The sequence below is a fragment of the Indicator indicator genome, chromosome 20 (assembly GCF_027791375.1).
Source record: "Indicator indicator isolate 239-I01 chromosome 20, UM_Iind_1.1, whole genome shotgun sequence".
NCBI classification, from domain to species: domain Eukaryota; kingdom Metazoa; phylum Chordata; class Aves; order Piciformes; family Indicatoridae; genus Indicator; species Indicator indicator.
The window spans coordinates 4,738,236-4,765,414 of NC_072029.1; the positions used below are offsets into that span (position 1 = coordinate 4,738,236).

The window sequence follows — 27,179 nt, forward strand, 5'->3', positions numbered from 1 at the left end:
AGAGCTTTTGCCAGCAAGGTGAAGTGACAACTGTGTTTTAATTTTATTCCCACTTCTTTCAGTTTCCTTTTGTTACATATGTAAGAATGAACATTGTGTGCTTGACTACTGTACTTAAACCCACTGGGCATCAGCAGAGCTCTTATCTGCACAACTGACTCTTTAACAGAATGCAGAGGCACTTCCCAGTGTCCTGAGAAAAAGAAAAAGAGTTTATTAATGTCACCATGTATGGAGGGTGTTTGATTAAAATCAGAGAATCAGAGATTCACTTTGGTTGGAAAAGTCTTTCAAGCTCATCCAGTCCAACCATTCTCTAACTCTCCCAAGGCTGGGGCTAAACCATGTCCCTCAGCACCACATCTCTGCCTCTTGGAAACACCTCCAGGGATGGAGGATTCAACCACCTCCCTGGGCAGCCTGTGTCAGGCTTTCAGAACTCTTTCAGGAAAGAAGTTTCTTCTAATCTATAGCCTAAACCTAAACCTGGTGCAACTTGAGGCCATCTTCTCTGATCCTGTCACTTGTAACTAGGGAGAAGAGACCAATCCCCAACTCTCTACAACCCTTCACCATCCCTGGAGGTGTTAGGAAACACCTGTGGGACATAGTTTAACAGCCACATCCACCCTGGTCTTAAAAACCTCCAGGGATGAGGCTTCCACCACCTCCCTGGGCAACCTGTTCCAGTCTCTCACCACCCTCATGGGGAAGAACTTCTTCCTAACATCCAATCTGAATCTCCCCACTTCTACTTTTGCTCCATTCCTCCCAGTTCTATCACTATCCAACCCTTGCCCAGGGTCACAGCAAGTCTGAACTTGAATGTCCCCAGGAGTGGAGCCTCAATCACAGCCCTGGGCAACCTGTTCCAGTGTCTCACCAACCTCACTGTGCAGAACTTCCTCCTCATGTCCAACCTCAATCTGCCCAGCTCCAGTTTCAAACCATTGCTCCTCATCCTAACCCCACAGGCCCTTCTGAACAGTCCCTCCCCAGCCTTCCTGTAGGTGCCCTTCAGATATTAAAATGCAGCTATAAGGTCTCCTCAGAGCCTTCTCTTCCCCAGGTTGAACAGCCCCAACTCTCTCAGCCTGTCTTCATAGCAGAGGTGCTCTTGATCATCTATTAGATACACCCAACCAGTAGACTCCAGCTATCCACTACAGAGAAGCCTCCAGTGCTAGAGTCAGGCAAGCTCAGGAAGACAGTATGTCTTGAAGGTCAGGATGAGTTGCAACTGCTAAGCAGAAAACAGCAGCTTAGATTTGGTGACCTTCAAAAGCACATACACATTCCCCATCCCCCAAACAGAAGCTGGGGGAAAAACAAGTTCCAAAGGTTTCTAGCAGGCAGGACATGTTGTGGAGAATTAGAACTGAGTCATGATTTTAAGGCAGGGAAATGGGATTTGCTGAAGAGTGCTGTTCACATATGGACTACAAATGAACCAGCTGGCAAGGGCACCTTGGAGAAATATCAAGAAGTAAGTAGAAAAGCTTCCCTCCTGCATTCTTCTCCTGCAGATTATCATACCAAACTCTTCTTAAAACCACCATGGAGTGTGTGTTGGCTATCTTCACTCCTGAGCTTTTCACTCTGCAGTGAAGGAAGTGGTAGCTCTATTTCTGCTGCTGCTTAGCCTTGGTGATTTTGTCTGTGTCAGCACAGAATGAGGCTCAGCAGACAGTCACAGCAACTGGAGGGCAATATGTGCTTGTTGCTTTTAAACTCAAGTGCTGGGATCTAGCCCACAATTAGATCAGTGGTATCTGGAGCAGAATCTTCCCCCACTGGGAGACAGAGACTTTGCTACAGGGCTGTGTTTTTTTTTTCATCAGATGCCATCATACAGCGGGATTCATCTTGCTGGCTTGTTTGGTTTTCACATGTTAAATTGTCTCCACCAGCATGCTGGTTTGTACACAGCATCACAGGATGCTACATAGGGAGGTGGTGTAGTCTCTGGAGGCACTAAACACCACAGAGCTGTAGCTCTCCAGGGAGCTCATATCCAGGAGGATTTGTTCTACCTTTCATGTGCCTTTCAGGCCAGGAAGAATCTTGTATACACTGAACATGCACTTCCTGATCCAGAAAATGACATCTCAGTGACAGGGGTAACCTCAGCAAAGAACACTCTATTACACCTTGTAATTTCTAATTCACTCTCTCTAGGCACAGTCTCTGAGAGAACAAGACCTGCATCCCCAGCTAAAGGAGCAGACTCCTTGGGCTTCCCATTTTTCTCAGCTTGGTTGCAATCTCATTTGTTTTAGTCCATGTATTTTTAATTCTCTATCAGCCTTTTAGAAGCTCCAGCTACAGGGTTTTGAAGGTACATAAGAACACAGAGCCTTTGCTGGCATGGTTATAGGTAGAAAAATACTTGGAGAAGGGAGATAGAAATATTCAGCAGTGCTTTGGCTGAAGGCAGGACTACAGGATTTCCCCAGCAGGGTACCTGAGGAATGGAGCAAAGCTGGCAGCTCCCCTGAGATTTCCTGTGTACCAGCTTAGAGATTTACAATAAATGCTATCAGTTCCCACAGGTTAGCTGTGAGCTTGTTATGAGAAAGCACATACACACACCACAGAAACAAACTAGAAACCAGGTTGAAACTTCAGTCAAACCTAGCTGAGAATTAGCCACATGAATTAACACAACACAGTAACTAATCCATGGCCATCACCTATCTCTGTGCTCTGGTGGAGAAGAGCTAAATGTCCAAGAAAAGAAAAACAAGGCAGATAAAATTCCCTGACATCTCTGAGAACAGAAGCTGACGTCATCAAAATATTGCATCTTAGACCCAGTTTGACTAATAATCCTAGAACTGGTTTGGTTGGAAAAGATCTCTAAGATAATTCAGTCCAATTATTAGCCCAACACCACCATGACCACTAACCCATGTCCGCAGGTGCCATGGCCACAGGCTTCTTGAACCCCTCCAGGGATGGGGACTCCACCACCTCCCTGGGCAGCCTGTTCTAATCCCTGACCAGTCTTGGCATTTTTTCCTAATCTCCAAACTTAACCTCCCCTGGTGCAACTTGAGGCCATTTCTGCTCATCCTAACACTTGCTGCTACAGACAGGAGGCCAACCCCACATGGCTCCAACCTCCATTCAGGGATGAGGTCTCCCCTCAGCTTCCTCTTCAGACTAAACAACCCCAGTTCCCTCATCCACTCCTCACAAGAGCTGTTCTCCAGACCCTTCACCAGCTTCATTGCCAAGTTATTTCTGCAGCTGTGAGATTTTACAGTGAGTTGTGTTGAAAATGATATATCACAGAATCATAGAATCATTTTGGTTGAGAAAGGCCTTTAAGATCATTGAGCCCAACCACTCTCTAAGTCTCCCAAAGCTGCTGCTAAACCATGTCCCTCAGCACCACCTCTCTGGGTTTTTGAAACAATGAATAATAGGCTGAGAAGAAATGGCCTCAAGTTGTACCAGGGGAGATTTAAATGGGAGGTGAAAAGAAAAATCTTCCCTGAAAGGGTTCTCAACCATTGGAATGTTCTGCCCAGGGCAGTGCTGGAGCCACCATCCCTTCAGGTGTTCAAGCAGCCTGTGGAGGTGATGCTTAGGGACATGGTTTAGTGGTGGCCCTTCAGTGCTGGGTTGAGGATTGGACTGGATGATCTTGGAGGTTCTCTGGAACGTTCTCCTTAGGGAGGTGGTTGAATCCCTATCCCTGGAAGTGTTGAGAAGAGGCAGAGATGTGGTGCTGAGGGCCATGGTTTAGCAGCAGCCTTGGCAGAATGAGCTAATGGTTTGACTCTGATCTTGAAGGTTTCCCATCCTATGATCCTTTGGTTCTAAGAGAGCCAGCAGCAAGCAGCTGCACCACCAGCCTTGGGCTGTGCTACTCCATCTAGCTGCACTCCTCTCTTGCTTACTGCTGCTTCACTTCCATCTCATGGGTTTCCTTCTCACCAGGTATACACAGTTGGAGAGCATGGCATGGATATTCTTATGTGGTCTTCTAGCAGAAATGAAGAAAACAAGTGGATGTATGCAAATGTGGTCCTCTCCAGCAACAGCCCCTTCAGAGCTGCCTTGGAAGCTGAGGTGGGGTGTAGTGAGCCCATGGAGTTTGCACTTGATGATGTCTCTTTCACCCCAGAGTGCACTGATGGAGGTATGCTGTCACACAAACACACATCATGCCTGTTCTCTGGGCAGCCTGGGCTAGTTGGGGATGTCCCTGCTGACTGCAGGGAAGTTGGACTGGATGAGCTTTGGAGGTCCCTTCTGGCCTGGACCATTCTATAACTCTATGAAACACTGGCATTTGTATTTCAATGTATATCCCACTTACACAAAATGGAGTCTTTGAGGTTTTTTTTTCCTTTTGAAATTATTGCAGTGCTGCTATGCTTTTATTTGGCACAGCACAGTCATACAGCCAGACAAAGAGTCTGGCTTTCAGAGGGGGAAAAAATATGTAAGGGAAGGAAGAATCAGATGTTTTATAGATGAGCTTCTTGGCACGTTTTTAACTTGTGCCTTTTTCCCAAAGGGAAAGGAGTAATTTTATCTGTGAGAGGGATTCCTATCACAAAATCACAGAATGTTAGGGGTTGGAAGGGACCTCCAGAGACCATCCAGTTCAAGCCCCCTGCCACAGGACATCACCCAGGGCACGTCACACAGGAACATAGCCAGGAGGGTTTGGAAAGTCTCCAGAGAAGGAGACTCCACAACCTCTCTGGGCAGCCTGCTCCAAGCTCCAGCACCCTCACAGGGACAAAGTTTTCCCTTCTGTTCCTGTGGCTCCTCCTCTACTCCAACTTGCCCCCAGTGCCCCTTGTGCTGTCCTTGGACATCCCTGAGCAGAGCCTGGCTCCAGCCCTGCACATCTTTATCCCCAGCAATGAGGGCAGCCCTCAGGCTCCTCTGCTCCAACCTCCAAGCCCCAGCTCCCTCAGCCTGGCCTCCCAGGGAGATGTTCCACTGCCTGCAGCAGCTTTGTGGCTCTGTGCTGGACTCTCTCAAGCAGTTCCCTGAGGTTCTTCTTGAGCTGAGGGGCCCAGAACTGGACACAATATTCTAGATACAGCCTCACCAGGGCAGAGTAGAAGGGAAGGAGAACCTCTCTGACCTACTAACGACAGCCCTTCTAATGCACCCCAGGATGTCCTTGGCCTTCCTGGCCACAAGGGCACATTGCTGGTTCATGGGCATCCTTCTGCAAGCTGAATGCAGTATTTGAACCAAGATATTTGTCCATGGGTTGTGGAAGAGGTTTGTGTTATAATTAGCAGTTGAACACATGAGTAATTATAGCAGCTCAGAACATTGCTGTCTTTGAGGGGATGTTGGTGTTTATATGAATCATACCTGAGAGTGATCTATTATCACTCAGCTGTCCTGCTTTTCTCCTCTGTGAAAATGGTCAGAGAAGGCCTTAGTTTGGCATGGAAGAGTTTTATGAGTACCTAATTGGCTTACAATTATTTAGAACTGAAATGATTTGTTCTTTCATCTTTGCTCTCTTCATAAAACACCTCAGCAGTGGAGCAAATTCCCCTTGCTGCCAGGCTCTTTGAGAATTTACAATCTCACTGCTGCTACACAAGCCAAGTGACTTCAACTGTGTAAAAAAAAAAAAGCAATGTTTATTCAGTGGGAAAGGCAGTGGCTGACCCTGCAAAATAAATACAGCACAAAAGACAGCATCAGAAGATGAAAGTAAGTCTGTGTGCAAATACAGATCCCTTTAGGAATATCAGCCATCCCTTAGTTTGGGAAGTCAAAAAGGGGAAGAAAACCAAAGGAAGAAAAAAACATTTTGTGTAGCTCTTCATCCACAAGGAACAACCAGGAATAATCATGGCTAAAAAATTGCCACTACAAATGGAATAAAAATCAAAGAGTCACAGAATCATTTTGGTTGGGAAAGCTCTCTCAGATCATCCAGGCCAAGTGGAGAGCTGGGCAGAGAGGAACCTAATGAGGTTCAACAAGGATAAGTGCAGAGTCCTGCACCTGGGCAGGAAGAATAAACTGCAGCAGGACAGGTTGGGAGGGGATCTGCTGGAGAGCAGCTCTGTGGAGAAGGACCTGGGAGTGCTGGTGGACAACAAGTTCTGCATGGGACAGCAATGTGCCCTGGTGGCCAAGAAGGACAATGGGGTCCTGGGGTGCATTCAGAGGAGTGTGTCCAGCAGATCCAAGGAGGTTCTCCTCCCCCTCTACTCTGCCCTGGTGAGACCTCACCTGGAATATTGCATCCAGTTCTGGGGAGGGACAGGGATCTGCTGGAGAGAGTCCAAGGGAGGGCTCCAAGGATGCTGAAGGGACTGGAGCAGTGCCTGGGGAGGAGAGGCTGAGAGCCCTGGGTGTGTGCAGTCTGGAGAGGAGAAAACAGAGAGGGGATCTGATCAATGTCTATCAATACCTGAGGGCTGGGGGTCAGGAGGGAGGGGACAGGGACAGCCTCTGCTCAGCTGTACCCTGGGATAAGACAAGAGGCAATGGATATAAACTCCAGCACAGGAGATTCCACCTCAACATGAGGAGGAACTTCTTCACTGTAAGGGTCCCAGAGCACTGGAACAGGCTGCCCAGAGAGGTTGTGGAGTCTCCTTCTCTGGAGCCTTTCCAGCCCTGTCTGGATATGTTCCTGTGTGACTGTGCTGGATTCTATGGTCCTGCTCTGGCAGAGAAGTTGGACTGGAAGATCTCCAGAGGTCCCTTCCAACCCCTAACATTCTGTGAGCCTGTGAACCATTCCCTAACTCTAGCAGACTGGTGCTAGACCACGTCCCTCAGAACCACAACTCTGCATCTTTGAAGCACCTCCAGTCATGGGGATTCAATCCTGTTCTTGACCACCATTTCTTTCTATTTTTCTAGCTGTGCTGTACACAGTACTGCTGTTCAGCTAGGGCAGCCTGTGCATGAGTTAGTGTCATGCTGTCCAAGAAACTGCTGGGCCTTTAAAATGGTGATGTTTGGGCAGCACCTTGGAGAGTTAACCACATGCTGATTAAGGCTTAAAGTGAAATAATAGGCTATCACTGGTGGCATTTGCTAAATCTCAAGCTGAACAAAAGTTGTGTTGATTTTCCCTGAGTAACAGCACCACAAGGCTCAGGCAAAGACCCCTCTGGAATGTTCTTCAATGAGCTGCAGACTCTGTACATAACCAGGGGCTCGTTCTACCCTGAGTATGTTAATCACCTCTCTGAACCACACCTTCAGAATTATTTAGGCAGCTCCATCCAGAACAACAGGATCACAGAAGGAGAACTTTTCCAGTTATGTATTTAAGTGCCTGTAATGAGCTGCAGGACCTAGGTCTGTATTCTAACAATGTGTATCAACCACTTTTCCAGTTTTATTGTCACTTACACTTGGACAATTTGTTATGGACAAGCAGAAATTCAGAGAAAGGAAAAAAAACAGAGCAGTGCTTTCTAATCACTTTATTTCTCTCCAGAGAGTTCCCAGTTCTAGAATAATTCCAACTGTCTAACTTGTATCACACTCTGTACTGCAAATAATTGATAATTTGATGGGGGCATGTCTCCTCCAGTACAAGGAAATGTTGCAAGCTTGCTGTCAGTGGGAAATGCTACCCAACTATTAGGTTTGATGAGGGCTGAGCTGTGAGTGCAATTGGCAGATGTCACACTGACTCAAGTGGAGCATTGCATAAACACAGCAGGAGCAGGAAGAAGCCAGGAGGTTGCTTTTCCATGGAGAAGTATGCAGAGGAACCACACTAAGTGCATGTGGGGTTTGTTTGTGTTTGTGGCCTCTGACAAGTGAGCTTAAAAGATTGCCCTGAGGTAATGTTTGTGAGGGCTGGGTGCTGTGCCTCATCATGGAACACTTCTGCTTTCTCCTCTTCCTTTTCCCCATCTCACTCATAAACAGAGCTTCAGTTAGCTCTGCTTGCTGTCAACATTGAGCAATCAGGCCTGCTAAGTGTCCTTGTCAGTTCTGGCTCTGAAAGACCTCCTGGGACATTTTCATCTCCTCTGTTCAAAAAGCAAGTGTGTAGGAGTGTGTCCTCAGGCTGGTGGGACCCCACCTGGAGTACTGCACCACTTCTGGAGCCTCTATTGCAAGAAGAATCTGGAGGTGCTGGAAGGTGTCCAGAGAAGGGCCACGAGGATGAGCAGAGGGCTGGAGCTGCTCTGCTCTGGAGACAGACTGAGAGAGTTGGGGTTGTGCAGTCTGGAGAGGAGAAGGCTCCAAGGAGACCTTCTTGTGGCCTTCCAGTATCCAAAGGAGGCTCCAAGAAAGCTGGGAAGGGACTTTTTAGGGTGTCAGGGAATGATAGGATTTGGGGGGGATGGAGCAAAATTAGAGGAGGGGAGATTCAGATTGGGTGTTAGGAAGAAGTTCTTCCCCATGAGGGTGGTGAGAGACTGGCACAGGTTGCCCAGGGAGGTGGTGGAAGCCTCATCCCTGGAGGTTTTTAAGGCCAGTCCAATGGGAATCTCCCCAGCAGTAACTTGTCCCCATCAGCCCTTGTCTTTCCCATGGACTTCTTGTCAAAAAGGGAGTTTCCATCCTCCTGGCAGCCACCTTTTATGTCCTGGTCCATGGTGCTAAGGTCTCCCCTCAGCCTTCTCAGTGCTGAACAAAGCTTCATTCTTTTATGTACTGGGAGACTCTTCTCAAGAAACAGATAAATAGAAAACATATTTTATGATCTCTTCCAGTGGTCACCCCAGCAAAACATTTGTGCACAGATAAATAGTAAATATATTTTATGATCTCTTCCAGAAGTCACCCCAGCAAAACATTTGTGCTTGTGGGGATCTTCTGCTGGAGGAAGATAATTGCCAGTGAAAGGCAGCACTGACTGCTGCTCCATCCCTTCCACACAGTGAAATTGCCTCCTGCAGCTCTTTGTGACCTTACAGTTCTGAACAGTCCTGCTTGAAGTCATAACTTTCTGCTTTGGGTCATTTCAAAAGAATTGTGTTGCCAATTTAAGGTGAATATTTGGGCTGCATCTTGCATGCAAACAGGAAAGCAAACAGCAGGCAGCCCCTGAGGCTCTGGAGTGTCGGAGAAAACAGGAAATGCTTTGTCACCATCAGTCATGCTTTCAGCTTTTATCACCAGTTCAGTACCAACATTGCTTACTGAAATAATTAATTGATCAAAGAAAATAAATCCAAGTGTGCTTCTGTGTCTTCTCTTCTGCTCCCCTGCTCCTTATCAGTCTATATTTTTCCATTGCTTTTTTTTCAGTCTGTTTGCTTTCCTAATTTACTTACTTCAGCTGCTCAGGGCTAGCTGAAGTGTTTTCCTTCTTTTCTTCTGTTTTGTGAACAGCTTTTTATCACCCATCGTTTTATTCTAAAGCCTTTTATACTTCTAGGTTCCTTTTTTAAATTCTTTCCTTTCTTTATAAAACACCATGGATGTGAACCACAGCACAGGAGGTGCCACCTCAACATGAGGAAGAACTTCTTCACTATGAAGCACTGGAACAGGCTGCCCAGAGAGGTTGTGGAGTCTCCTTCTCTGGAGCCTTTCCAGCCCTGTCTGGATATGTTCCTGTGTGACCTGTGCTGGATTCTCTGGTCCTGCTCTGGCAGGGGGGTTGGACTGGAAGATCTTCAGAGGTCCCTTCCAACTCCTAACATCCTGTGATCTGTGATCAGCTGAACATGTGAAAAAGGAGTGCCAGTGTTACAAACTTCACATCTGGAGTACTGTGTCCAGTTCTGGGCTCTTCAGTTCAAGAGGAACAGGGATACAGTGGAGGGAGTCCAACAGAGGCTACAAGGATGATGAAAGGACTGGAACATCTGTCTGAGGAAAGGCTGAGAGCCCTGGGGCTGTCTAGTCTGGAGAAGAGAAGGCTCAGAGGGGATCTGATCAATGTCTATAGATACCTGAAGGGTGGGTGTCAAGAAGAAGGAGCCAGGCTCTTTTTGATGGTACCCAGTGATAGGACAAGGGGCAATGGGCACAGGCTGGAAGCCAGGAGGTTCCTCCTCAACATGAGGAGAAACCTCTTCGCTTGAGGATGCTGGAGCCCTGGAGCAGGCTGCCCAGAGAGGTTGTGGAGACTTTCCAAACTCACCTGGATGCATTCCTGTGCAACCTGCCCTGGGTGATCCTGCTTTGGCAGGGGGGTTGAGTTGGATGACCTCTGGAGCTCCCTTCCAACCCCTACCATCCTGGGGTTCTCTGATTCTCAGTGCACAATGTTATCTGCCTGCCAAATAAAGAGAGTGAAATATCAGCTCTGTAATTTTTGGATATCAGATTGGAAATGTCTCAAACCTTTATTGGTTTCAGAGTAACAAAAATACAGAATTGTGGATTGAAACAGAAAGCAAATATAAAATGGCCAAAATGTCTCTAAACTGGCAGAGCAGCAAAAGTATCATGGGCAAAGGAGCCATATAAGCAAAGCAGCCTAGAAACCATCCTTTTGCAGATCATTTTCTGTGCTCTCTGGCACTTTTAGTAGTTCCCATTTCTCTAGCTCTTGTAAGACAACAGCTTAAAAAGTACAGTGGGAGTTTGTGTGCTGTTTGTGAAAACCAGGAGCCTGGTGGCGCAGAGAGGGTCCTGCTGAAGTTACTTGTGTGTCCCTGTGGGAAGGAGTGCAGCAAGAGTGAGGAAGTTCTGCAGCAGAGCAGAACTCATTTGATGGAGGCATGGATGAAATCATCCAATGATCCAACTCTGAAAGTCCCAGAGCCTAAACAGAGGAGGTACTGGAAGGGTTAACTGCCTGAGTTGCAGATATTATGGTGCTAGATCTTGAGCAAAACTCTGTAGAGGAGACAACTTCTGATTTCTTTAAGTTGCAGGGCCAGGGGAATCTGTGTTGGCTTCTCTGCTCATGCTTGCAGTGAAGCAGAAATCACTCTCAGGTTGAGAGCTCAGGGAGTTTCTTTTCCTCAAGGGCAAGAAATGATTCAGGGGGAGCTGCTGGGAGAAGCTGCCTGTAAAAACAGAGGAGGGGAAGAGGAATGTGAATAGTGATAGAGGACTGAGTATACCAGGGATGTTTGGGAATATTTTTTTTCTTTAGTTAATTAGTTTCTCCCTGAAACCATTCAGAATTTCATTTAGATCTTCATTGCCTGGCAGGGGCAGGGCAGATCTGCATTCTTAAATAGCAAAAAGTTCCAATCCAGGCCACAATTCCTTGAAGAGCTTCTTCAGGATCACAGGCTCACAGGATGTTAAGGGTTGGAAGGGACCTCCAAAGATTATTGAGTCCAACCCCCCTGCCAGAGCAGCACCACAGAATCCAGCACAGGTTGCACAGGGATGCATCCAGATGAGTCTTGAAAGTCTCCAGAGAAGGAGACTCCACAACCTTCAGCCTGTAGCAGCATCTCCCAGTGCACAGACCTAGCTGGGATGAAGCCACAGGTCTGTGAGTTTCACAGGAAAAGAACCTGGGAATAACTTCACACTACCTAAACCAGCAATCCCTGACTGCAGTTATGCAATGTTTAAACAAACCCAACTTTGCCCAAATCTCTCACTTTCTCTTTGTTTTCTTCCCCTTGTGCAGAATGCTGAAATCTTCTGACTCAACCTAGGTGCCTTTTAGGAAGTTAAAAACCTTTGGATTCATTAATAATGCATTACAAATAGTTTCATTAACAGTGAATTTCCAAACCCCATCTGTTTGCAACAAAAATAAAACCCAAGCAAGCCTTGAATCACAGAGATATTTTGCCTTGCTAAGCTTGTTCAGCCAAATCCACACATTTCCTTGGAGGGATGGAGAGAAATAATTTGTGGAATGAAATAGTTTCATGATGCTATCTTAGAAAGAACAAAATTCAGATTCTTCATCATGTGAAACTTACCTGTGTCCTCAACAGGAGTCACTGACAAGCTCAGATTTAACTCAGATCTTACATAGCTTCCACCATAGTTTTTCTCGGGGCTCCTCTCAGTTTATAACAAATTTGTAGCTGTAGAAGATCCCTTTCATTAGAAGCTGATGGAGGGGATCCAGAGCAGGACCATGAAAATGCTCAGGGGGTTGGAGCACCTCTGCTACAAGGACAGGCTGAGGGAGCTGGGGGTGTTCAGCCTGGAGAAGAGAAGGCTCCAGGGAGACCTAATAGCAACCTGCCAGTACCTGAAGGGGCTACAAGAAGGCTGCAGAGAGACTGTTTGCAAAGGTCTGCAGGGACAGGACCAGGGGCAATGGCTTCAAACTAGAGCAGAGCAGATTGAGATTGGATGTTAGTGGCCTCAAGTTACCCCAGGGGATGTTTAAGTTGGAGCTTAGAAGAAACTTCTTCCCTGAAAGGGTTCTCAAGCACTGGCACAGGCTGCCCAGGGAGGTGGTTGAATGCCCATCCCTGGAGGTGTTTCCAAGAGGCAGAGCTGTGGTGCTGAGGGCCATGGTTTAGCCCCAGCCTTGGGAGAGTTAGACAACTGTTGGACTTGATGACCTTAAAGGACTTTTCCAACCATAACAATTCTGTATTTCTGTTAATTCCCCCTTTTTTTTGTCTTTTTACAAGCTTTGACATTAGCATTTTATTTTTCAGCAGGAGTTTCACTGACTCTGATAAAGACTCACAGGCAGATGGTTAAAGTATTTGAGCAACCTTTGTCTAGTTGGGGGTTTTGGGGGTTTTTTTTTGTCCCAAGGTTATTTCCTTCAGCCACCTAGGAGAGGCTGATTTCATGCCCTGATCCCATGTTTACTGACATGCAAGCAAGGACTGCCACTTATTTCAATTTGATTAATGCATGGGATTGGAGCTGTAATTAATTTACTCTCTTGCCTAATGAAAACCATTGGAGTGGGGTATTTTTGGTATCTTTCAGTTCCAGTTAATAGATCCACAGGTTTTATTAGATTTAGCAGGCAAAATCCTTATGCAAATATAGCAGACAAGTGGTTAGTTTTCAAGGGGCTGATGCAAGGCCCATTAAAATCAATATGAGTTGTTCCATTTACCTAAATGGGTTTTGGAGCAAGCTCTGATACAAATGAGATAATGCTACCTAATAGCCTGCAGGAGCTTTGTTTCATGCTTCCTGGTGGTAACTCTGAGGCTAATGTCTCCTGCTCTTAACTAGAATTCACTGTTGTAGGTGATACAGAAATACAAATAGATCTGCACCTGGGTTGGGGCAATCCCAAGCACCAATCCAGGCTGGGTGGAGAGTGAGTGGCTTGAGAGCAGTCTGGAGGAGAAGGCCTTGAGTGTGTCAGCTGGTGACAAACTCCCCAGGAGCCAGCAGTGGTCCCTGGCAGCCCAGCAGGCAGCTGTGTGCTGAGCTGCATCCAGAGCAGGAGAGCAGCAGCACAGGGAGGGGATTCTGCCCCTCTGCTCTGCTCTGCTCTGCTCAGACCCCACCTGCAGCACTGCCTCCAGCTCTGGGGCCCCCAGCACAAGAGGGACCTGGAGCTGCTGGAGAGGGTCCAGAGGAGGCCATGAAGATGATCAGAGGGTTGGAGAACATCCCCTGTGGGGACAGGCTGGGAGTGTTGGGGCTGCTCAGCCTGGAGAAGAGAAGGCTCCTGGGAGACCTTAGAGCAGCCTTCCAGTACCTGAAGGGGGCTACAAGAAAGCTGGGAATGGACTTTTGACAAGGGCTTGTAGTGACAGGACAAGAGGGAATGTGTTCCTATGTGACCTGGCCCAGCTGATCCTGCTTTGGCAGGAAGGTTGGACTTGGTGATCTCTGGAGGTACCTTTCAACCCCTCCCACTCTATGATTCCATGATTCTATGATTTTGCAGGGCTGAGCCAGGTGAGAAGACCTCTATGTAACCCAGGCCAGCTGAGGGTATTTCTGAGGAGCCTCTCATTCATTTCAGCTCATTTGTCACTGCAAACCACATCCTGAACCTTTTCAGTTCAATTCTGCCCACTGGCAAGAAAACAAAATGGATATTGCCACTCTTTAGAATGAAAGATGTCACCAGCAGACTCTGCAATGACAATATTAACATAAATAGTTACAGAAGATAGTAGCTTTGAATGCAAGAAATTAGTCTGGCATTATTGTGTTGCTTGAGATTTCAGCTGGAATTAGTTAATGATTTTCCAGATTTGCATATGCCTAATTAATTGGGTTGAGATGTTAGCTATGTACAAATGGATGTCTTAGAAATGTTTACAACGCTCAGCAAGTTTAGAATTCAGGAAAGCATTTAGAGAATCTTAGAAGCACAGAATGGTTTGGGTTGGAAGGGACCATAAGGATTATCCAGCTCCAACCTCACTGCCTTGGGCAGGGACACACAGGGCAGAACAGGTTGATCAAGTCCCCAACCAACCTGGTTTTTAACACTTCCAGTCTTGGAGCCTCCACAGCTTCTCTGGGCAACCTCACCACCCTCATGGGGAAGAATTGCCTCCTAACATCTGATCTAAATCCAACTTCTTACAGTTTGAAGCCATTGCCCCTACTCCTGTCACTCCATGCCTTTGTCAAAAGTCCCTCCCCAGCTCTCCTGTAGCCTCCTTCAAATACTGGAAGGCTGCTGGAAGGTCTCTCCAGAGCCTTTTCTTCTCCAGGCTGAACAAGCCCAACTTTCTCAGCCTTTCTTTACAGCAGAGGTGCTCCAGCCCCTGAATCATCTTCATGGTTTCCTCTGGAACTGCTCTCACAGTTCCACGTCCTTCTTGTGTTGGCTGTTCCAGAGCTGGATACAGGACTCCAGGTGGGGTCTCACCAGAGCAGAGCAACACAATCCCCTCCCTTTACCTGCTGCCCTTGCTGCTGCAGGACATGGTTGGTTTCTGGGCTACAATTGCACATTACCAGTTCATGCTGACCTGCTCACCATCCAGCACCCCCAACTCCTTCTGCTCAGCACTGCTCTCCAGCCATTCTCTGCCCAGTCTGGATTTGTGCTTGAGATTGCCCTGACCCAGGAGCAGGACCTTGCACTTATCTTTGTTGAACTTCATGAAGTTGGCACTGGCCCACCTCTCAATCCTGTCACGATCCTGCTGTATGGCAGCCTGTTTTATTGAAAAGAAAAGAGGTTTAACCTTTCTTTATGCAAAGAAAATAGATTTAATCTAGGAGAGCGGTTTTGGCAGGCCACAGCAGTCAGGATGCTTTAGAGCATGCCAACCAGGACACAATTTCTCCTGTTGCATCTGAAATCAGACAGGTGTGAGCTAGTTAACACCATGAGGTTAAAAGGAAGGTGATATCCTTATGGTCTTTGAGGTATTTTTTTTTCTCATTTATTGTTCTGATCTAAAATGACTTTGCTTCTTTCAGGGCTGACTGTGGATTTTTCAGCAATGCCCTGAACATGGTCAATATTCCTCTCTTTCCTGCAGGATCAGCTATCCCACACCCTCCCCTCTGCAGCACAGAGCAGTTCCCCTGTGCCTATGTGCAGCAGTGCCTGCCCCTTGCTGCCAAATGCAATGGGGCTGAAGACTGCCTGGATGGGAGTGATGAAATGGACTGTCCCACACAGGTGCCTACCACCAGGGCTCCTGTCTCCTGCCAGCAGACAGAGTTCCTGTGTCCCTCCAAAGGCTGTATCCCAGCCCTCCTGAGATGTGATGGTGTGCCTGACTGCCAGCTTCACGAAGATGAACTTGGTTGCCGTAAGTCACTTTCATTTCTGACCAGTTCTGGGCTCCTCAATTCCAGAAGGACACTGAGATGCTGGAAGGTGTCCAGAGAAGGCCAATGAGGCTGGGGAGGGGTCTGGAGCACAGCCCTGTGAGGAGAGGCTGAGGGAGCTGGGGGTGTTTAGCCTGGAGAAGAGGAGGCTCAGGGGAGACCTCATTGCTGTCTACAACTACCTGCAGGGAGGTTGTAGCCAGGAGGGGGTTGGGCTCTTCTCCCAGGCAACCAGCACCAGAACAAGAGGACACAGTCTCAAGCTGCACCAGGGGAGGTTTAGGCTGGAGGTGAGGAGAAAGTTCTTCCCAGAAAGAGTAATTGGCCATGGAAAGTGCTGCCCAGGGAGGTGGTGGAGTCACCATCCCTGGAGGTGTTCAAAACAAGCTTGGATGTGGCACTTGGAGCCAGGGTTTAGTTGTCAGGAGGTGTTAGGTATTAGGTAATAGGTTGGACTTGATGATCTCCGAGATCTTTTCCAACCTGGGTGATTCTGTGATTGCAATAGTTAAGGTGGTGCTAACTTACTTTCCTGAAACAGTGATGTGAAGAAGAGCAACATAATGAAGTCTGGAGCAAAATTCACTATCAGCTCATCAACAGAAATCCTGCCTGTACCATGATCACCACCACCAAAGCCAGTGAAGGGTCTACAGAACAAGTCTTATGAGGAGCAGCTGAGGGAACTGAGGTGGTTTAATTTGGAGAAAAGGAGGTTGAAGGGAGACCTCATTACTCTCCACAGCTCCCTGTGAAAGCAGGCTGGAGTGAGGTGGAGGTCAGTCTCTTCTCCCTAGTATCAGGTAATAGAACGAGAGGAAACGGCCTGAAATTGTGCCAGGGGAGATTTAGGTTGGAGATGAGGAACAATTTCTTCACTGCAAGAGTGGTCAGGGATTGGAACAGGCTGCCCAGGGAGGTGGTGGAGTCACCATCCCTGAAAGTGCTCAGGAAAAGTGTGGCCATGGCACCTGGGGACATGATGTAGTGACCATGGGTGTGTTGGGTTGGTGGTTGGACTCAATGAGTCCAGAAGCCAGTCCAGGGCTAGGGGAAATAATAAAGGGCTAAATGACTCTTTCTGTTCCTTCCACATAAGAAGAATATGGGTTTTATTTCAGATTTCCAGTGCTGCTTCTATTGAAGTCCTTGTCTGAACATGTGTTTAAGTTGACAGTCTGAGTATTTATGTGCAAATGATCACTTCCAAAACTGCTTCAAATACCACTGGGACATCATCCCCAAAATTGCAAAGAAAGCCCAGGATTTGGATCTGATTACACCAACATAAGTATCAGATTATTATTTGGTTATGGAAGTGCAGCACAGGCCATGGGACTGTCAGTTGTTTTCTGGAAGCTGAAGATCCTAAGAGATGGATGGGAGGATGTGCTACAAACGTGGAATGATGCTGGAAGCTGCTGGGGTGTTGCCAGACTGAGAGGTCAAGGGAATGCAGAGAAAAAAAAAAAAAAAAAAAAGGAAATCTTTGTTCTTCTTGTTGTTGCTTTTTATCTTGCTGTCACTACCAGCAAATTCCCTCTTCAATATCAAGAGTTCTCCAGCCTGTTGAGGAGACTTTGAACCAAACACATATGGAGAACAGTACAGTGGCAATAAAATCAGCCAGAGCTTTTTAAGTTCTCCTGAGGGTGAGTTGAAATTGGAAACAAAAGCAACCTCCTCTTCATACTTGCTGGTACTCTCCAGACTTGAGTAAGTGCATGGAATTAAATGATACCACAAACCCTTCCTTACTCACAGAAGTAATTTCATATTTTCTGAAAGAATATAAGAAATTGGCAAGAGTTGACTGGCAAGATCAAAACTGTCAAGATTTTTCTCCATTATTATGGTCTGAATTGAACTGCAAGATTTTAAATTTAGCAGCCTCTTGCAGTCTATTTGGGCCAATGATTTAAATTATATCCAAGAGTGGAACAAATGTATCCTGCAGCAGCCTGACCATCCAGCCTGGGAGACTTAGTGCTGAGTACTGTGGGTCTTGAGCCCAGGACAGGAAAGCATGAGGTTTAGATGCAGCAATGGGGTGGTTTTAATATTGCCAGAGCATAGAATCGTCAGGGTTGGAAGGGACCTCAAGGATCAGCCAGTTCCAACCCCCCTGCCATGGCCAGGGACACCTCACACTACATCAAGTTGCTCACAGCCACATCCAGCCTGGCCTGAAAAACCTCCAGGCATGAGGCTTCCACCACCTCCCTGGGCAACCTGTGCCAGTGTCTCACCACCCTCATAGTGAAAAACTTCTTCCTAACATCCAATCTGAATCTCCTCACTTCTATTTTTGTTCCATTCCCCCCAGTCCTATCACTCCCTGACACCCTCAAAAGTCCCTCCCCAGCTTTCTTGTAGCTCTCTTAAGATACTGGAAGGCCACAATAAGGTCTCCTGGGAGCCTTCTCTTCTCCAGATTGAACAACCCCAACTCCCTCAGTCTGCCTCCAGAGCAGAAGAGCTCCAGCCCTCTGCTCATCCTTCTCTGGACACCTTCCAGCACCTCCAGATCCTTCCTGTAATAGGGGCTCAGACTCTCTCTCCCACTCCAAACTCACGAGCTAGTGTGAGCTCAGGCTGAAGAAGTCAGAAGAGTTCCCTCTGGTTTGCATTAGCCATGGTGAGAGAATTCAGCTTAAATTACCTAAAGAAAAAACTGAAAACAGAATCACAGAATCTTAGGAGTCAGAAGGGACCTCTGGAGATCATCCAGTGCAACCCCCTGCCAGAGCAGAAGCACCCAGGGCAGGTCACACAGGAACACATCCAGGTGGGGCTGGAAAGTCTCCAGAGAAGGAGACTCCACAACCTCTCTGGGCAGCCTGCTCCAGGCTCCAACACCCTCACACCAAAGAAGTTTCTCCTCATCTTGAGGTGGAACCTCCTGGGTTGTAGCTTATATCCTACTCAATAATTTAGGGTAGCATGAGAGAACCTTGTGTGAAATAAAATGACAAAATAGTGTTGTATTCCTGGGTTTGCTGGCTCAGAATGCCAGGCTGCCCATGGGCTGCAGGCCATCAGCAGCTCTGACTCACCCAGCACAGCTGAGCTGGGTTGGCTCACAGCTGTGTCCCAGCATATCAGCATCACACTCAGTATAAAGGGAGGAGTTTGAGAAGATAGCCTCCTGAAAGTTGTTCTTGCTTGGGCTGTTCTTCATTCTGCTCCTCTTCCTTCTGCTGCTCTCAAGGATTGTCTTGGTGTTGAGTGTGATTGCTGCACCTTTGCTGGGGTAGGTATAACTTTATTGATTAACATCTTTGTTGGTGACATGGACAGTGTCATTGAGAGCACCCTCAGCAGGTTTGTTGACACACCAAGCTGTGAGTGCAGCAGACAGTCTGGAGGGAAGGAATCCATCCAGGGAGACCTTGACAGGCTGGAGAGCTGGGCTCAAGCCAACCTCATGAGGTTCAACAAGACCAAATGCAAGGTCCTGAAGCTGGGTTGGGGCAATCCCAGGCACCAATAGAGGCTGGGCAGGGACTGGCTGGAGAGCAGCCCTGAAGAAAAGGACTTGGGGGTGCTGGTGGATGAGAAGCTCAGCAGGAGCCCAGACTATGGATCTTGGGTACTCTACATGCTTTGCATTGTAGTATTAGTTATGAATAGCACTTGTAGCCCAGAGAGCCAAGCAGAGCCTGGGCTGCAGCAAGAGAAGTGTGGCCAGCAGGGCCAGGGAGGGGATTCTCCCCCTCTGCTCCACTCTGCTCAGACCACACCTGGAGCTCTGTGTCCAGTGCTGGAGCCTTTGTTCCAGGAAAGATCTGGAGGTGCTGGAAGGGCTACACATAGGGAACTCTTCAGGAGTCTGAAGGAGACTCAGGTACATCCTGTAGATCAGTGACTCAGGAATAATTCTGTATCTGAAGGTTTCATCTCATCATTCTTCTGGACAAACATTGAGAATATAACTGAATGCCCAAGAATAAAAAATGTTTGCAAGCTTATGGTGTTACTCTCCTTTTAATATGTTGACTCTCTTAGTGCTTAGACTCTTGTGACAGAAAAGAACTACACAATATCAGTTTCTCTACTTGTGTTCAAAAAGGAACCCAGCTTCTTGAAACTGGGATATGAATGAGAGTTGATTATGTTTTGTGATATGGATTTTAAAACTAGGATGTGAAGGGGAGTTGATTATGGTTTGTATTAGGGATTTTCACTGGGGTTTTGCAGCTTACTGTCTTAACATCTTAAAGAAATACAGCCTCCTTTCCACATACACAACATAGGGACCTCCAGCTTCTATAACGTTCATGCTCTGGGCTTGGCCACTTGTCTACTCAATCGTAGAGCTGTTAATAAACCCAGTAAAGTAAAAAGTAAATTTTTTGGAAGTGAAAGCTTGTAGTGGTGTCAAGGTTTGACATAGGTGCCTTTAAAAAAACATAGAGAGGACCTCCAGGAGGTCCAGAGGGTCCAGGAGGTGGATAGGAAATTGCAATCTTTGGGTATTTCATTCCCAGAATGCCTGCATCTAGCCTTTGTAAGAGGGCAGCACAAGCTGACTCTTCCCCCTTCTCCCTCCCTGGCTGCCTTCCTTATCTTGCTTTGCATGGGAGCTGGGCTTGGAGTGGCCTGGCTGGGGCCTGGAGCTGGCAAACTAATTTCTAGCTGCATCATTGCAGGTAGTTGATTAGATGGTGTTGGGTGATGGGTTGGACTTGATGACCTTGAAGGTCTTTTCCAACCTGCTCAATTCTGTGATGGTTTTTTGTCTTAGGTATGGGGGAGGAGGGGTGGAGAGGCATGTCAGGGGGCATGAGGATGAGCAGAGAGCTGGAGCTGCTCTGCTATGAGGACAGACTGAAAGAGTTGGGGCTGTTCAATCTGGAGAAGAGAAGGCTCCCAGGAGACCTTCTTGTGGCCTTCCAGTATCTAGAAGGGGGCTACGAGAAATCTGGGGAGGGACTTTTTAGGGTGTCAGGGAGTGATAGGACTGGGGGGGAATGGAGCAAAACTAGAAGTGAGGAGATTCAGATTGGATGCTAGGAAGAAGTTCTTCCCCATGAGGGTGGTGAGACACTGGCACAGGTTGCCCAGGGAGGTGGTGGAAGCCTCATGCCTGGAGGTTTTTGCAGCCAGGCTGGAGGTGGCTGTGAGCAACCTGCTGTAGTGTGTGGTGTCCCTGGCCATGGCAGGGGGGTTGGAACTGGATGATCCTTGAGGTCCCTTCCAACCCTGACTGATTCTATGATTTGAGGCCTGGACTTTTGGCCTGGTTTGGTGGAGGCTGGGGGAAGCTTTGGCTCAATAGGCTTCTGTATTAAGAACTTAGTGCCATGGGGTAGTTGATTAGATGGTGTTGGGTGATAGGTTGGACTTGATGATCTTGAAGCTCTTTTCCAGCCTGGTTGATCCTGTGACTCTCTGGATCTTGTCTATTCTATATTCTTTGCACTGTGGTACGAGTTATGACTAGCACTTCCATTTCCACTTTCCAACTCCATCCAATCCATGGGTGGAGTACTGCTCTTTAACTACTTTGAGAAGAGTTAAAGGGATCCTGTCTAGCTCCTTAAACCGAGACAAGTGGTCACACAGATGCAAGCCCCTCTAGTGGGAATCAGGATTTCTGGTAGTGCTTCAACAAGGAGAAAAGCTAAAGAGCTGATAATAACTGTTCTGTCACTTTCTGTTGCAGCCACGACTGAGTGTTTTGATGGTTCTCTGCTCTGTGCATCGACAAATCGATGTATAACCATCTCCCAGCGCTGTGATGGTGTGGCAGACTGCATTGATTTCAGCCTTGATGAGTCCAGCTGCTCAGGTACTTAATTTTCCATGAAAATAATATTTGAACCAGAAATGTGTAGTCATTTTCTGCTGCATCTTCAGGCAGTCCTCAAACTTGACTGAGTTCTCTCTGCTGAAACGTAATCAAATTACGCCAGGCACGAATTTTCCTGATGAAAGCACAACACAGATAAAGCAGTGAGGAAGGTGGGAAATAATATGCTCAGGTGGTGTCTCCAAGAGGTGTTTCTTAAGGTGTAAACACATTGTTTAAAACCAAAAGCCTCTGTATTATCCCACTAAGGAACTCCCTTGATTGTGACCAGTGGAGTAACCATTTAATCACATTTCTCAGTTAATAGCATTTTTTTGTTTTTGTTGTCCTTGTTTATTTTTTTCCCAAGTATAAGGCAAATCCAAGGTGGAAAATAAAACAAAAATATATAACATTTTGTCTTAACACACTGCATGTCATAGAATCACAGAATTCCATTCCTGCCTTCCTTCTGGGTACCTGAAAAGGTCCTACAAGAAAGCTGGGGAGGGGCTTTTTGCAAGAGCTTTTTAGATTAGGAATAAATTATTTGCAGTGAGGGTGGTGAGACACTGGTACAGGTTACCCAGGGAGGTCATGGATGCCCCCTCCCTACAGGTGTTCAAGGCCAGGTTGGATGAGGCCACCTGGGCTGGTGGGAGGTGTCCCTGCCCATGGTGAGGGGGTTGGAAATGGATGACCCTTAAGGTCCCTTCCAACCCAAACCATTCTAAGAATCTATCACTTCCATGTATTTGTGACTTGACACTTCTATCACCAAGCCAAGGACTGAAGGAAGAGGTTTTGTAAGTGCTAAGCACAACAATTACAGCTGTGAATATTGTGCTGGTTTGAAAACCAGGCAAGGACAAATAAAATAACAAGAGGGGGAAATTTAGATTCTAAGTTTGACTTCTATGTTTGCAGTTTGTCCTGAAGAATACTGCAGGAATGGAGGAAGATGCATCATCAAGGAAGAGATTCCATTGTGCCAGTAAGCTTCCTCTGCATTGGCTTGTTCCTGAGGTTTGGAAAAGGAGGTGTTGAAAGGGGCTGGTTTGTTCCCCAGGGTCTGGAATGGAATTCAGTAGAAGGGTGTTTTTCAAGGCCTGCATTGTGTCTATATTATTTTCATTTACAGTCATTGAGTTGAATCATATTGTGACAAGAATGTTATCTAAGAGCTTTTTAATCTTGCTTGGAGACTGTTTGCAAAGGCCTGCAGTGACAGCACGAGGGGCAATGGCTTCAATACTTCAATGGCTTCAAACCAGAGAGGAAGAGATTTAGATTGGGTGTTAGGAACTAAAAATTAAAAGCCCTTTCTTGTTCCTAAGGGTGGAAAATATAATCAAGAATTTCACCTACTGTACTTGAACCCTTCAGAGGTAATATCAGGATAAATGTGGGAGCACCTCTGCTATGAGGACAGGCTGAGGAAGCTGAGGGTGTTCAGCCTGGAGAAGAGAAGGCTCTGGGGAGACCTAATGATGATCTTCCAGTACCTGAAGGGGGATACAAGAAGGCTGCAGAGAGACTGTTTAAAAGACCTGGAGTGATAGGTTGAGGGGCAATGGCTTTAAACTAAAGAGATTTAAATTGGATGTTAGGAACAAAAACTGTACCATAAGGGTGGTAGAACACTGGGAAAGTTTGCCCAGGGAGGTGGTTGGAGCCTCTTCCCTTGGAGATATTCAAGGTGAAGCTTGACAGGGCTCTGGGCAATCTGATCCATGGAGGATATCCCTGCTGACTGCAGGGTGGTTGGACTGGATGAGCTTTGGAGGTCCCTTCCAGCCCAGCCCATTCTCTGATTTGATATGTTTAGCTTCTTCTTAGTACTTCTGGCAATTTGGCTGAACAGTTGGACCTTTAGTCTGCAAAGCTCTGTCCACTCATGTCACTAAACCACTGCTCTTTGGTCTGAGTTCCTTTCTGCCATGGATGTGCAGCCAAGGGCTTAGTGCTGGCAGTCAGCTCTTGTGGCTGCACCTGCAAACCATGAGGATCTGAGCAGCAGAGGCTACAAGTTTTGCAGTTCCAGTAGTCTCCAGAACTATTCCTATGGTTGTGTGTGCACTTGCCCCACTTGTTTGTGGGGTGAGTTTTTGGTGTTTACTTACTGATTTTTTTTGAAGCAAGACCACAGACCTCTGGAAACATAAGAAAGAAATATTGATGAGAAGCAAGCTGGGAAAAGTGTATTTGCAGCACACTGGAGTGCAAGGGTGAGGCTTCAAAGATTGTGATGGTGCTGATAAAATACCTAATAATAGGACAGAAAGCTACCTGCCTGAAAATACATATTTTTTTTAACTGATACCACCTAGACAAGATTAAGATAATATCATCACACCTTAAATGTCTTGAAACTCCTGTCTAATGAGCATAACACAATGTCTTTGCTTTTATACAAACATTTCCTATGCAATATGACAAAACTCAAAGCAGCTACACTGAACAACACTAAAGAGTACAGTAAGAGTGCTTTTAGTCATGTCTGAAGTATAAAAAGGCTCCATCTTTAAGAGGAAAAAAAGAAGGAATTACATTCACTGGCTTCTAATTAACCAACCATGTTACAAAGTAGAAATTGATCTTCATAGAATGTTAGGGGCTGGAAGGAACCTCCAAAGCTCAACCAGTCCAACCCCCCTGCCAGAGCAGATCACACAGGAACACATCCAGGCAGGTCTTGAATATCTCCAGAGAAGGAGAGTCCACCACCCTGCTGGGCAGCCTGTTCCAGGGCTCTGTCACCCTCACAGGGGAAAAATTCCTCCTCCTGTTTCCATGGAACTTCCTATGCTTCAGCTTCCACCACTGCCCCTTGTGCTGGCATTGGGCATCACCCAGCAGAGCCTGGCTCCAGCCTCTGGGCACTCCCCCTGCACATCTTTATCAGCAGCAATGAGGTCTTAATTAAACACTTTCTACCTTACATTGAATATGTACCATCCAGCTCACTGAGCTGGGGAGATCAGAACTTTCAGGAGGTCTAGACAAGGGAAAGGTGGTGAAGGGGCTTTTGGGGAGCAGCTGAGGGAGCTGGGGTTTAGTGTGGAGAAGAGAAGGCTTAGGGGAGACCTCATTGCTCTCTACAGCCACTTGAAAGGAGGTTGAGTGAGGTGGGCGTTGGTCTCTTCTCCCCTGTATCAGGCAATAAGATGAGAGGAAATGGCCTGAGATGGGCAGGTTTAGTTTGGAGATTGGGAATTTTTTTTTTTTTGCTGCAGGAGTGGTCAGGGATTGGAAGAGGCTGCCCAGGGAGGTGGTGGAGTCAGCATCCCTGGAGGTGTTCAAGAAACCTGTGGCCATGGCCCTTGGGGACATGGTTGAATGGCCATGGTGGTGTTGGGTTGCTGGTTGGACTGGATGATCTTAGAGGTCTTTTCCAACCCAAACAGTTCTATGATTCTATGTTATGCTCAACCTAATATAACTGACCAAAAGCTTGGTTTCACAACAGGGGTTTCTGATCATGGTTTTGGCAACTCTCTAGCACCTGAATCAAATGTAAATGATTTTTACTTAAACGCTTAGGTGTAGGCCTTCTTATTTTTTTCACCTGAGAACTAAAGCTGAGAACATGAATAAAATTGGAACTGAACAAAGGAGCTTATAGTCCATCTCCCTCTTCCTGAGGTGAAATATCAGTCTGGCAAATGGCAAAAGCCCCTCTGCAATGACCCATTGCTAGAATCTGAATACCACTCATCACAGCAGGACATAGGAGCCATTGATCATGATGGAAAGCAGATGGTGACAGATACTTTCCAATTGTCTCTTTATGATGCCTTTGAGTGAGGAGGTGTTTGCTTGTATGGAAAATCAGCAAGGAAGTTCTGGGACAATTTTTAACCCAAGGAGCCTGATGAGCATTCTGCACATCCTCTTCTTGGGAGATTTTTGGAGTTGAGAGGAGCTAACAGCTTTGAGAACAAAAGTAACTGCATGCTTATTTCTAAGAGGGGAAATTTAGTACATTACCAACCTCCTTACAACTCTCCAGAGTGAGAATTGTATTTAGATTTTGATCAAAAACCAAATTTTTAATCAAAATTATTGATTTTTAGCATGAAGATGATGTAATCTTATTGCAAAAGGTATAGGCAAATAAATGTAATTTAGCACAGAATTGTTTTGGTTGGAAAAGCCCTTTAAGATCATCCAGGCCAACCATTCTCTAACTCTACTAAGCTGGGGCTAAACCATGGCCCTCAGCACCACATCTCTGCCACCTTCAAAACTTCTCCAGGTATGAGAATTCAACCACCTCCCTGGGCAGCCTGTGCCAGTGCTTGAGAACCCTTTCAGGGAAGAAGTTTCTTTTGAGATCCAACCTAAACCTCTCCTGGTGCACCTTGAGGTCATTTCCTCTCCTCCTATCACTTCTTACTAGGGATCTGTAGAGAGCAATGAGGTCTCCCCTCAGCCTCCTCTCCTCCAGACTAAACACCTCCAGTTCCTTCAGCTGCTCCTCACCAGCCCTGTTCTCCAGCCTCTTCACCAGCTTGGTTGCCCTTCTCTGGACCTGCTAATACACTGAAAATTACTTGAGCATGTAAGAATACTTCTGTTCAAAGATTTCCCTTCAGTTGGATTTCTTCTCCCTGCAAAATTCAGTATTGGTAGTGCTTAGGATGCTAAAAGCATTCAACAGCTCTGATAAATACCCCACATTTCTGTTTTGATTTTCATTTCGCTCTTCTAAGAGCCAAAGCAAAATGAGGTAACTACAACCAACAAAATGAGGCAACCACAGTGAGGTTTTTATTATCAAGGGCAAGGCACTGTCCCCTCAGAATGAATTATACCCCAGAACTTTAAGCATTATTGCATTTAAAATTCAGCAGATCTGTTTGTCTACAATATTGCAATTAAAATGCAGGAGTTATGTCAGGAGATCAGGACAAGCTTAGAATCTGGGAGGTGTACTGGTAGGAAAGGCTGCTGAGTGATAATATGAGAGAATGTTAATTAATGTTGGTTATTGGATGTTTGCCAAAGTATGGAGGGTTCCCTGAAGGGTTACATTGATGAACTCCAGAAGAGTAGGAAATATAGAGGGAAAGCTCTGAATCACAACAGTTTTTCCACAAAATCATACATAATGATAGGGGTTGGAAGTGACCTCTGGAGATTGAGCCCGACCCCTCTACCAAAGCAGGACCACCCAGGGCAGGTCACACAGGAACACATCCAGGTGGGTGTTGAATGTCTCCAGAGATGGAGACTCCACAACCTCTCTGGGCAGCCTGCTCCAGGGTTCCATCATCCTTCAATTCAAGAAGTTCCTCCTCATGGAAGTTCTTATGTTCAAGTCTGTGCCTGATACCCCTTGTCCTGTCACTGGGCACCACTGAACAAATACTGGTCCCAGCCTCCTGACACCAACCCTTGAAGTATTTGTAGGCATTTATGAGATCCTCTCAGTCTTCTCTTTTCCAGCCTAAACAGCCCCAGTTCTCTCAGTCTGTCCTCATCAGAGAGGTGTTCCAGTCCCCTCAGCATCTTTGCAGCCCTTTGCTGTACCCTCTCCAGCAAGTCTCTGTGCTTGACCTGGGGAGCCCAGGCCTGGACACAATACTCCAGCTGTTCTGTTTTGTGGAAAACAGGCAAGAATAGCTGTGAAATACTAAATACTTTTCAAAGTCTCCAGAGAAGGAGACTCCACAACCTCTCTGGGCAGCCTGTTCCAGTGTTCTGGGACCCTCACAGTAAAGAAGTTCTTCCTCATGTTGAGGTGGAATCTCCTGTGCTGGAGTTTCCATCCACTGCCCCTTGTCCTATCACAGGGTGC

The 27,179-nt window shown here is 46.7% G+C and overlaps 1 protein-coding gene across 1 annotated transcript in view; it reads left to right on the forward strand.

The window, feature by feature from the left end:
• The window catches only part of MALRD1 (MAM and LDL receptor class A domain containing 1), a 195,545-nt gene that overhangs the window by 131,763 nt on the left and 36,603 nt on the right, over nt 1-27,179 (forward strand). Inside the window, 4 exon segments of the mRNA XM_054389960.1 lie at nt 3,949-4,150; nt 15,288-15,563; nt 21,251-21,376; nt 22,304-22,370. Of these exon segments, the coding sequence (XP_054245935.1) occupies nt 3,949-4,150; nt 15,288-15,563; nt 21,251-21,376; nt 22,304-22,370 (671 nt within the window).